Source organism: Mixophyes fleayi (assembly GCF_038048845.1).
Source record: "Mixophyes fleayi isolate aMixFle1 chromosome 12 unlocalized genomic scaffold, aMixFle1.hap1 SUPER_12_unloc_2, whole genome shotgun sequence".
Classification (NCBI taxonomy): Eukaryota; Metazoa; Chordata; class Amphibia; order Anura; family Limnodynastidae; genus Mixophyes; species Mixophyes fleayi.
In genome coordinates this window covers 1,393,874-1,407,257 of record NW_027445896.1, presented here as the reverse complement: position 1 = coordinate 1,407,257, position 13,384 = coordinate 1,393,874, and the positions used below count along the sequence as shown (strand labels likewise).

Genomic DNA, 13,384 nt, shown 5'->3' with positions numbered 1-13,384 from the left:
CTTGTGCACATGTATCCTCTATTTATCTATTTTGGGAAAAAGGCTCTTCTGGGAAACTCTATTTTTATGTCTTGCTATTCAGAATCATCACATGCAAAAATGTATATTTTGGGTATTTTTGCCCTGTGATTTCAGAAGCACACTCCAATGCATGCAATGTGTGCCTTGGCCATGCCCATTACTGGTGCTGAACAGAACCAGTTGCAAACAAAATTGCAATCTGGCAAATCATTTCTCAAGCCCAGTAACAACATGACTGTGAGCTGTCATTTGTGCCAAAACACCGTTAAGGTCATCATACAAAATGGCCTCTCTGAAAGGTTACACCGCTCTCTAACACGCCTTGGTGAACTATGAATTACTCGGTGTACTCTCTCTTTTCCTGCTGCTTCTCATCCTGTTCCAAAATCATTCTTCTTCTCCTTCTACAGGATAAATCCACTGACCACTAGCATAAGGTCAACTAGCTCTCTTATCATTTCCTATCATGTCCATCTTGTACACCTACAACAAACTTGACTTAAACACAGATCTAATATTTAATATCTATTTTTAATATTTTATTAATATTTATTTTATTTAATATTTTTAATATTTTAATATTTATTTTTAAGACATCAGACAACTAACACAGGTGAGAAATCATTTACATGTTCTGAGTGTGGAAAATGTTTTGCAGAGAAATCAAATCTTGTTTTACATCAGAGAACTCACACAGGTGAGAAACCATTTCCATGTTCTGAATGTGGGAAATGTTTTATACATAAATCATCTCTTGTTAAACATCAGAGAAGTCACACAGGTGAGAAACCATATACATGTTCTGAGTGTGGAAAATGTTTTGCAGAGAAATCAAATCTTGTTAAACATCAGAGAAGTCACACAGGTGAGAAAATGTTGGAAATGTTTTACACAGAAATTTAAACTTGTTGAACATCAAAAATTTCACACAAGACAAAAGCAATTGGAAATGAAACAAGTTTTCCGCAATTCTCCAAATATTGTGAAATCAGTTAACTGTTAATGTAAATTAAACAATTGATCCGTGTGTGTGTATATATAATACATATATATAGTCCAGTCGTCCACAATATTAATATCGCTGACAAGTGAAGTGAATAACAGTTATTATCTCGTTATAATGGCACCTGTTAAGTGGTGGGATATATTAGACAGCAAGTCAACACTTAGTTTTTGAAGTTGATGTGTTGGAAGCAGGAAGAATGGGTATGCGTAAGGATCTGAGCGACTTTGACAAGAGTCAAATTGTGATGGCTAGATGACTGGGTCAGAGCATCTCCAAAACGACAGATCTTGTGGGGTGTTTGCGGTATGCAGTGGTTAGTACCTACCAAAAGTAGTCCAAGAAAGGACAACCGGTGAACCAACGACAGGGTCATGGGCACCCAAGCGCATGAGGAGCATAGGCTAGCCTGGCTGGTCCGATCCCATAGAAGAGTTACTATAGCACAAATTTCTGAAAAAGGTAATGCTGGCTATGATAGCAAGGTGTCAGAACACACAGTGGATCGAAGGTTGCTGCCTATGGGGCTGTGTAGCCACAGAACGGTTAGAGAGCTCATGATGATCCACCACCAAAATGCCTACAATGGGCAAGTGAGTGCCAGAACTGGACCATGGAGCAATAGAAGACGGTGGCCTTGTCTGATGAATCGCATTTTCTTTTACATCATGGATGGACAGGTGCGTGTGCATCGTTTAATATGGGGAAGAGAAGTCACCAGGATGTACAATGGGAAGAAGGCAAGCCGGTGGAGGCATTGTGATACTCTAGATTATAATCTACTGGGAAACATTGGGTCCTGGCATTCATGTGGGTGTTACTTTGACACATACCACCTACCTAAGCTTTGTTGCAGACCAAGTACACCCCTCCATGGCAGCGGTATTCCCTGAATGTAGTAGCCTGTTTCAACAGGATAATGCACCCTGCCACATTGCAAAAAGTGTTCAGGAATGGGTTGAGGGACATGACAAAGAGTTCAAGGTGTTGACTTGGCCTCCAAATTCCCTAGATCTCAGTCCATTCGAGCATCTGTGGAATATGCTGTAAGAATAAGTCCAAGCCTTGGAAGCCCCACCTTACAACTTACAGTACTTAAAGGATCTGCTAACGTCTTGGTGCCACATCCCACAGGACACCTTCACAGGTCTTGTGGAGTCCATGCCTCGCATGGTCAAAACAGTTTTGTTGGCACAAGGGGAGGGGGACCTACACAATATTAGGCAGGTGGTTTTAATGTTGTGGCTGTGTATATTGGTTATGTTGCCCTTATCTAATTTGCGAACGAGACAGGTGTGCACCACAATAAGCTAACTGGTGCCGTGCACGGAATTGTTATGGCTGCCACTTGTAAGAAATTGTTAAGCCACATATATGAGGTCTCTTAGATCCTCTGCCTCTGTTTCTGATATATTTTACAGGTAATGTGAGGCATTCCTAGGTGTTTACTTGGTGCAATCACGAACGATCTGCACTTAATTCTCAAGCCGCGCATGCGCACTGATGAATATGAACTGTGCATGTGCAAAATGGCCACCAGCTATAGTATAAGTAATAAATGCACATATAGGTGAATTTATTCTCCTGATAAAGTCTCTAGTAGACGAAACGTGTTGAGGTCATTACATGTGATATATTTCTCAAACTTTCTCTGTATCCAATATTGGAATTGAACCACCAGTAATTCAATCTTTTGTTTTCTGACTCCACTGAGTGGTGATCAGGGGAGGGGTGGCAAATTTTAGCCCTGGGGGGAAACCTCGATTCAACAGCCTATTTGGACCATTTTAAAGGGAAAAAAAGGCTAGTGGCTAAGTGATCCAGCCCAAGGTAGCCCATTATGTGACCGGCCCGGTGGGCAGGTGCCCCCCAGCCCAGCCTGCCCCTGGTGGTGACTAATGACAGTGAGTACTGGTATAATTACACCTTGATTACAGATAAGACTTTGATTCTTTTATTTTTTGTGAATGTGCAATTTTTATATTATTCAATAAATTTGTTTTTATGAAAAGATACTATATGGGATTTCTCATTCTTTATATCTATGTATGGTGTGAACTAGACAAGCAATATTGAGCCAACAGGAACCTGTACAGATAAGCAAAATAATTTATATTTATCTGGTACACATAGTATATGTGGTTTGGTGTGAAATAATATAAATAATTATATATATATATATATATATTATATATTATATACGTGCTTGGACGCTCACAAGTATATGTAGGTTAAGAGACCAGTGGAAGTCTTCATAAAGCAACACTTCCCAGCTGGATAATATATAACACATAGTGTAGTATGTTAACACTTAAATATCCTCCACCCAGAAGAGCATTAAAGTCCAAAGACTAACGATTTTTCTTGTACAATAACTGGTGTTCAGTTCCTAGTGGTGCAGTTGTCTCTGGAAACCAGTGAACCACGTGTAGGTGAATGGGGTAACCCCCTTATATAATGTGCTTACTTAAAAGCTTCTTGTATTATTGCGTTGTATTCTCTACATTGATCTTCATAGAGTCTTCTTTCAGTATATAGCTCCCAATATGGAAATGTGCAAAAAAAGACCTAAAAATATCTACTGCATTATTCTTTATTACACCGATACCAGATATTTAAAAATACACTCACATTCCATATAGATAAAAACTGGTGCACAAATAAGTACCATCTACATAAATATAGGGTGGATGACCCTACCACAAAGCTCACACGAATAGACTTGGAGGAAGGTAAAGCTGAAATTAGTCCCGGAATTCTCCTTCCAATCACCAACCAAGTGAACGTCCTGGTCAGCGAGGAATCACCACAGTGACCAACGCGTTTTGACTCCTCAGATTTGAGTCTTTCTCAATGTTACTAATTGTCTGACTTTTTAAAGTGTATAGCAGCCAATAAAGTGCCGCCGTGGAGACAAAGATCCTGTACGGAAGTCCTCGCTTAACTCGCAATGAGGCTTGAAGGAGATTCAAAGTGAGGCTGCATTCTTTTAGATGGAGTAAAAAATGAGGTTTGGATTTAGAAACACATTTAATGCATATAAATACCAAAACGAGGCTTGGACTTAAATAAAAGAAAACTAATACACGCAAACACATTCAGCTCCAAACTGAGGCTTGGACTTAGATGGAAACAGGGCTAAAACATAAAGACCTCAAGCACTAAAACGAGACGTGGGCTGGAATGTGGCAGAGCTAATACTTACAGCTATGTTGAGCTCCAAAGCACAGCTTGAACTTAATATTAAACAGATTTGTTTATGATACTATAAAAACTAAAGTAAGGCATAAATCCAAATAAAAATGTGCTATAACAAAAACAAAAGTAACTTCTGAAATTGAGTTTTGGCTTAAATTTAAATAACTATACATGATATGAATTTTGAGAGTTTTGATCCAAATATAAACATAGCTCTCTAAACATTCTTATTTATCCCAAAAACAAGACTTGAGAAGCTAATACAAAAATGATGTATCGGACATGTACAGGAATAAAACACACATTCATCAACACTATTTCCAGCGATACAATAGAGTCACAATATAAATATTTTTACTTTGTCACAAGTCACCCTACCAGTTACCAGAACCTGTCGTTGATGAGAGCTTCATCTTTAGCAACCTCCTTTCCTATAGAACCAGATGTGTTTGCCGGTGCTCGGTTGTCCCCAGGGCTTAATCTCGAGTAGTGGTAACTTAATTCAGGTAAGTGGGCACCACAGAGGACTACGCAATGAGATGTTGAGGTGAGATCTCTATGGCAACTGGGATGCAGGATGCACCAGGACCAAATTTAGCAGGTATATGGAGTTTGCAACAGGATGCAGTACCAACCTTCACCAGTATAACAGATTGGCAGTGCAGAGTAGAGGATGGTATAATACCAGATGTGGACTGTGTAGAGTTGGAGCTAGAGAGCAACACAGTACAAGGGAAGGTGCTGGAGCAAGATCGAGCTGTAAATCAGGACTGTGAAACACTGCTGACACAGATGAGTTCAATGGAGTGGATAGCAAAAATAAAATGTAATAAAAGCCCAAAAATGAAAGTGCATAAGTTGTGTAAAAAATGAGAACACAATGATATGTGGAGTTTATAATTACCTATATGTAATGCCAAATGATGCCATTAGTAAATATCTATTATACATTCTAATCTATTAGTTTGCAAGTAATTACCTTTCTGTATAACAATTGCTTTCCATATCTAGCGATCACCTTTGCTAAATGAAACAGTTTTTATTAGTGTATTCATATGAATCATAAGAATGTCAAATGTTTATCGTGATTATATCATAACTGAGTTGCCCTGTATCAGATAAGAGCTAAACAATCCATAAGGAGAATTCTCTTTGATTCCCTCTTGAGCTCCTGATGGAGATCTCCTCCTCTCAAACCCATCTTGATCTGTTCCATGACAAAGGCCTGTAGTGATCTTGGATCACAGTCATGGCACTTCATAAAGTGCCTTTCAACATATGTTAGTTGTTTTAAATTATCTTTGTTTCTCTTGACTCTCTTTATGTTGCCTACATGCTCCAAAATTCTATATTTGAGTGACCTGCCTGTGACCTGCCTGTCATGCCACCATAGTTTAAGTTACAGGGGCAGGTTAAGCAGTAAATAAGCAGTAAATAATATTCGGAGAGCTACAATTTATGAATCCTTTGATTTAACTCTCAAGAACCGATCTTTATACTCCTTTGTTTGTATCATAAATTGGCATGCCCGGCACACGCCATATTTGAAAAAACCCATTGGTCTATTAGAAATTCTCTTTTCAAATGGTGAGACACTGTGGACTAAATGAAACCCCAAATTCTTAGATCTACACCATATCATAGAGATCCTATCCTCTAACACTTCTTAGAGGTCATCACCAGACTTTAGGATGTTCCAATGTTTCTGGAAGATATTGGCTATTTGCTGTTCACTGACCTTTCTGCTTTTCGTACAAGCCTAGATTTCAGTTCATTTGATCTTTGAGCATAGATGTTATCATCAGAACAATTTTGTCCCTAATTAATTCTCCCTTGGGTATCGCCTGAATTACTGCTGAAAAATGTAAGAAGCTGTTGATGTCTCTGGTATGTGTACTGTCAGTGGCTTCACTAGGCAGGCACAAGATGGCTGATTATCTTCTGCTTAGTTATTTTATGTATAGAGGAAGTGAATCTGCATGATACAGGGGGTTGGGTAGTGTTATGTGGCTGCGGGGGCTCACTGTACCATTATTAACCCTGGCACATCACTCATTTAAAATTTTCACTTGTGCAGTGTCAGAGGCTGGGAGACACTGTGACAAATGGAGCCCATCACTGACTAGGCTTGTAGAACAATCCCTGCACTAGTCTGACTTACTATAACCGGATCACTCTGAACAAGTCTTATTGCAAAGGTGAAATGAAAAGAGTCAATACTACTGAACTTTTATATTTCAGATCCCCATAAGATGGAGCAAAGTTTTGCACCCCTGTAGACACATCTTGACCCACTTAGCCATGGGCATACAATATAAATGAGAGCTTTTCTACAAAAATGACATCACAATATTGCATTTAGACCGTGGGACACATTTTTCAAGATTCATAATCAATCCCCAATGGCAAAGTATTACAGATTACAGGATTATTATATGAACTCACACCTTCAATTAGAGAGTATGAACAAACATACTGTAACAGTGTCTCAGATCCCACATTATATCTCCAACCCATTGCCAGAATTATATATTACTCAGTACCCAATATATCAAGGTAATCTTGTTTTAACTGTGTACAGTGTGGACGATATCTGGTAGATAAAATAGTTCCACACATGAGTGATCAAATTTTGTGTATAAACTATGTAAATATATTATGCTTAGTTTAATTTACATTAATAAAATCAACTGTTTTTACAATATAAAGAGTACTGCAGCTCCTTGTTTCATGTCCAATTGCTTTTCTCCTATGTGATATTCAAGACCTGATTTGTTTGTAAACCATTTTCATTACTCAGAACATGGATATGGTTTGTTATCTGATGCTCAAAAGGATTTGATTTGTATCCGAAACATTTCCCAAACTCAGAACATGGGAATGTTTTCTCATCTGCATGGGTTCTCTGATGTTTGATAAGTTTTGAGTTCCATGGAAAACATTTTCCACACTCAGAACATGGAAATGGTTTCTCACCTGTGTAAGTTCTGTGATGTTTGACAAGGTTTGACTTCTGTGAAAAACATTTCCCACACTCAGAACATGGAAATGGTTTCTCACCTGTGAGTTCACTGATGTCTAATAAGTTTTGATTTTACGGCAAAACATTTCTCACATTTAGAACATGGAAATGGTTTCTCATCTGTGTGAGTTTTCTGATGTTCAACAAGATTTGATTTGTATACAAAACATTTCCCACACTCAGAACATGGGAATGGTTTCTCGCCTGTGTGAGTTCTCTGATGTTCAACAAGTTTTGATTTCTGTGTAAAACATTTCCCACATTCAGAACATGGAAACGGTTTCTCACCTGTGTAAGTTCTCTGATGTCTAATAAGTTTTGATTTCTGTACAAAACATTTCTCACACTCAGAACATGGAAATTGTGTCTCATCTGTGTGAGATCTCCGATGTTCAACAAGATTTGATTTATATACAAAACATTTCCCACACTCAGAACATGTAAAAGGGTTCTCAGCTATGTGACTTTTCTGATGTTTATGAAGAGATAATTTAACTGTACAGCTTTTCCCACCCTCAGAACATGGAAATAATGTATCATCTGTATGAGCTGTACGATGTGTAACAATATCTATGTTATCAGGATTACATTCCTCATGATTAGAGAGTTCAGATAATTTATCTCCACTGTAAAGTATTGGATATATATTTAGGGTAATTGGGTTCTCTCCTGTAGAATCTTGAGTAATGTTGTTATCTTCCATTTCAAAATCTGTAGATAAAATCAGTTTCTCCCCCAAGATATTCTTGCGTTTACATCCATCTGCTGAAGTAAAATAAATGTAAGGAAGGACATTGAGCTGCAGATTACAATACCCAAAATTTTCAAACTATGAGCGAGTTGTTCAGTTGTTTAATTTCAATTTGCAATTGACGAACACTTCATTACAACTATAAAAGCGCATTATCAAGCACATTGCTTAGATGCAGTCATAATTGGAATTCTTGTAATGACTCAATAAACAAAATATATGACTCTTTACTGTAATACATTTTATTACTCACCTGTGCCGATATCTGTAGGGATTTCCTCCTCCTTACACTGCTGATCACCCCTCACATACGTCTCTTCCTCTCCCTCTATAATTTTTATTTTAATATCAGTCAGGACGTCATCCTAAATAGCCCACAAAAGAATGATCATTTTTTAGTCAAGTTTTTTTATTGGTATTTCAAAACAGAACATAAAGAAAATAATTATTTCTGAATAAACGTGATAGATATAAATCACCGGGTGTGACACATTACATCAAAGATTAGTAAATTTCCAACACTTATGCAGGTATACAAAAACATACAGAATAATATCAAGACTGACAATAATACAGTATATATCAGATGGCATGGGTCCCCATGGACTCATGGGCACCCCTGATCATCATCATCATCTATTTCTTTATATTACGCCACTAATTCCACAGCGCTGCACAGAGAACTCACTCACATCAGTCCCTGCCCCATTGGAGCTTACAATCTAAATTCCCTAACATACACACACAGACCAAGAGAGACTAAGGGCAATTTAATAGCAGCCAATTAACCTACCAGTATGTTTATGGAGTGTGGGAGGAAACCAGAGCACCCGGCGGAAACCCACGCAAACACGGGGAGAACATACAAACTCCACACAGATAAGGTCATGGTTGGGAATCAAACTCATGACCCCAGTGCTGTGAGGCAGAAGTGCTAACTGTTAGGAACCCCTCCAGCCAGTACAGCAAAACCCGGAGTCTGCTCCGAAAGTCCGGTGTTCACTGTTGGGACAGACTTGGCTGCAGACAGAGGGTTGTGAGATGTCCACTGGCTGGGGAGAACCCAGGAATAGAGTTACAGAGGCCGTAGAGTAGGAAGTGCAGGAGCGAGTCCAGTGAGACACCGAGTGGATGGTGTCAAGACTGATATATCACTCATTGCCACTGGAATAAATAAGGAACAGTTGATAGAGAAGTCCCCTGATCCACAATGGTTTCTGTACCGGTACTTGTCCGGAAAGGAACGGAACTTACAGTGATAGGTAAAGATGATGAAACTGAACGTAGGCAGTAGCCAAGGGTAACTACAACCCACAGTACCGGTGAGAGTCTAGAGATTTTAGGGAAATAGTTCTTAGGCGATTGCCAGGGGTAACTGCAACCCTCAGTACCGGTGAGAGTACGGAGATTTAGAGGTACAGTTCTTAGGCAGTTGCCAAAGGCAAGAGGGGGCTGGACTGTTTCTGCATTATCCACAAAGAACTCTTCCCACAAGACAACCAGATCAGGTCCCTTGCCCATTAAAGGTAACTAAAAGAGTTCAGGTTCCAGAAAGATTGAACCCCTGGTAATGGCAAAGTCTACAGACAATATAAGAGGGGAATGGTCGCAGAGTTGTATCAGTCTTTCTAATGTAAGATTTTGGCTATGAAGGCACGGGGAGGTGCCCCGGGTGGAGCTGCCTAAGAAGGGATGCGATGAGCTTGCTCCACTGCGAACTGAGCCGTAAAGGAATCCTTCCCAAAAGCTTGAATTAACCATTTCTCCAAGAAACATTCAGTAGCAGGCCCCTCCACTTATTCAGGTAGCCCCACAAAACGAGTATTATTGCATCAGAGACTCCCCTCACTAAAAGAAAGCGTCTGCTTACATGCCAACATCTGAGCTTCCAAATTATCAATTTGACCCTTCATAGGTGCTGTAGCATCTTCTAGAGTCTCCGCTTCAGCCCCTCACTATTGGATTTGTTGCATATCATGTCTGAAAAGGGAAAGGTCGGCCAGCTGTAGAAGCTGCTGCAATGTGACCTCAGGGTAAGTAGGTGAGGTTGGTGCATTAGGAACAGTGGTAGTTTGGGAGGGCACACATAATGGAGTTTCTCCAGAACTGTCAGTGGGTGTAGAGGAATAGGCAAACCGGTCAAGCCATCCGGCCAGAGCAGCATGATCATATAACGAGGAAAATACATCCCAATATAGAGGAATGGGTATAATAATAGTGTTGTATTTCATGGATAAACACTTGTATGAAAGTCTTACCATGAAAGTACCCAAGGCAGGATCATAGAACAGAGTCAAGATAGTATAGACACCACTTATAAAAGGCAAACTGGATAATCCAGATATGGGAATGAGGTTCAATAAATAAGCTAATGACTGTCCCAGAGGAGTAATATATATTAGATGTCAAGTGCCAGGATGTTATCACAGCACAAACAGGCAAGATAGCATAAGTCAAATTACAGCCACTGTGTGAGGTACCTGCATGCACTCAGAGCCTGAGGCCCAGCTGTTGGGGATCCAATCTGTATCTCAGGATGGAAGGCTGACTTGGAGCAACAGAACTGTGCAGCATGAGGACAAATCGCCGCTCTCTATGGTGGAAAATAGGGCACTACCAAGACGTCAGCCCAGATTACAGGACAGGAACAGAAAATGTCCATCCCCAGCTCCCAGGGCAGAGGGGTATAGTCTACAGCATTGTCATGTACTCGAGTCGCACACAGTAAAGGGAAGAGCCTGAGCAAGTGTCGGCACCCGACGACCTGACAGTGATGGGTAAGTATGGTGATCTGTCTCACCACAGCAGGGGTCCCTGGGGTGTCCGCACCAACAGTCAGCGCCGGCAGCACGGAGAGGCAGAAGCGCTGTCCACCAAGGAGTCAGGCTGCAGCGGGTCCGCTCAGGTAGCAGCCTCCGCACACCAGGCTGGGGTCTCGAAGAGCAGCGCGGCAGCCGCGGATCAGGAGAAGTACCCCAGAGGATGCCAAGAGGGGTAAGTAAGCTCCAGGACTAGACAGAGTCCAAATAAACCAGCAAACTCAAAATGGAGGATAAATGCAGGAATTTTAGGATGGAGAACGTAGCAAGCATACTTGTACTCCATGTATGTCCAGGACACGACCCCTTTAAGAATATTATATTAAATAATATCTGATTTAATAATGTGAGATGAAACAGAAGAATATGAGAGTATAAGATCCACGCTGTTTTTTTACAGATAATATAATAAAATCACTTTGGCATTTAGGTATTTGGCAAGACCCTAAAATGTCATCTACCTGAAACTCCTGTGAATAAAGAGTACGGAGATATCTCTCTGGGGTATTTCTGTTACTGGATCCATCTGTAGGAAACACACAGTGACTGATTACATTGTTTATACAAGGAGAATATGTGACTCTTGTCTGTAATAAGTGTTTATTACTCACCTATGCTGATTTCTTCCTCCTTACACTGCTGATCACCCCTCACATACGTCTCTTTCCTTCCCTCTATAAATTCTAATTTAATACCAGTCATGACGTCATCCTAAACAGCCCACAAAACAATACAAATATATTTAATAATAACTGATTTAATAATTTATGATGAGACAGAGGAATGTCAGTGTATATGATCCACACAAGTATTTTTTTTACAGATCATATATTGGGAAATTCACTTAGGTATTTGGCGAGACCCTAAAATGTCACCTACCTGTGGAATACTGTGATTTTCCTCTGTACAATCCTGTGAATAAAGAGGACACGGACATCTCTCTGTGGTATTTGTGTTACTGGATCCATCTGTAGGAAACATACACTGAGTGAATACATTGTTTATATGTGATTCTCAGATGATGTGTATCTAGGTGGCCTTCAAAACTGTTCTCTCCCCTACAATAAATGAAAATCTCCTCTTACCCAGTGATTTGAGAATCCAGTGATTCTCCATCATTACGTCTTTGAAAAGACTCTTCTGCAATCTTAAATACGTCCACTCCTGCATGGATAAATAGACAGTGACATCCCAACACTTTATAGGAACCTAATACACCCAATGATACAGTCATCACGCAGACACATCCCCTGGTGTTACTGTATTATGTCACATTCCCAGCAGTCACCTCTCCAGTCACCAGCGGAATGATCTTGTTGATCAGTTCCAGGATCTTCTAGTCATTGTTTCCCTCATATATCAGTGAGTGAGGTGGAGGAACCGTGATGGGACTCTGGGTCCTGCTCAATACTCCTGACACACTTGAGGGTGGCCCACCAAATCTCTTTATTACTACGGTGTAATCCTGTGAAATGAATTGGATAAAAAGATAAATGAAGCTCCATGTATTTGGAATTTTTAGGAGTTAACTACAATACAATAATAGTATATTTTACAAATACAACCAATATCCTATATGTAACTGTTTCATATATACATGAAAGTAGAGTGTATATAGCATTTACATCTACTGCAGCTCAGTGGGCTCACCTATCACCCAAACCTTCAGTGGGTTCACCTTTAAAGACAAGTTTAAAGTGGGTTCTTGTAGTAGACAGAGGACTCAGAATGGCCAACCTACGGAAGATAATAGGAGAAGTAAGTGCTAGATACATTCTACTAGACAGTCCATATAGGAAACACTTACATGTAGGACAGGGGTTGGATTTGTCAAACTTGCCCTTCTTGTCCATTTTGCACATTTAAAAAGTCCAGGAAAGTGGAAACATTCTATAATCGTAAAACTTACAACTAAAAATATAGCAAAATCTGTAACTCATTTTAATCAGAGTTGGTATTTCAGCAGTTTGAACAGTGTAGTAAATCGTACAACTCCAGTTAGTAAAACATAACCTAGCACAGACCCGTTGGGGTTGCACTAATTTAAAAATCAAAATCCATTCCTAATTTTAATAAAGCATTCACTACGCTAATATTGAAACTGAGGAAAAGACGCACAATCCATGGCCTCCTATGGCCCTATCACACTACTTAATTTGGATATTAAGCTGCTGGCTAAAATCATGGCCACTCGTTTACAGTCCATTTTCCCATCACTCGGTGATTGAAATATGTATAAGCCATCGCGGCGGTGGCCTCCTCGTCCTTACAATATCCTTCCAAGAATATACTACTTAGCCTGGACGCCAATAAGGCGTTTGATGCAGTATCCTGGCCCTATATGTATGAGGTACACAAACGTGGGGCATTCAGAGAGGATTTCACTACTCTGATAGGGCCTGAGTCATTAAGGAACGTATCTCTGTTATTTGTGTGTATCATACGCATTTCCCTTCTGCGCATGCCCAGAACGAGGACACTCGGCCATCAACGAAAGCAAGTCCGCTGCGTATGCCAACGCAAATGACAGTTACGATGGTCTACGGTTCTTTTGAGATTTCATATTCCAC

At 40.0% G+C, this 13,384-nt stretch overlaps 2 protein-coding genes across 2 annotated transcripts in view; one reads left to right on the top strand and one right to left on the bottom strand.

The window, feature by feature from the left end:
* LOC142112116 (uncharacterized) overlaps positions 1–13,384 on the top strand; it is a 177,455-nt gene that overhangs the window by 13,706 nt on the left and 150,365 nt on the right. Inside the window, exon 3 of the mRNA XM_075193953.1 lies at positions 615–896. Coding sequence (XP_075050054.1) covers positions 615–896 — 282 coding nt within the window. The remainder of the gene's footprint in view (positions 1–614; positions 897–13,384) is intronic.
* On the bottom strand, positions 6,440–7,965 carry LOC142112085 (uncharacterized). Its single transcript, XM_075193930.1, is given in 2 exon segments — positions 6,440–7,284; positions 7,286–7,965. Coding segments are annotated over 2 exon segments (975 nt in total). The 5' UTR covers positions 7,948–7,965; the 3' UTR covers positions 6,440–6,971.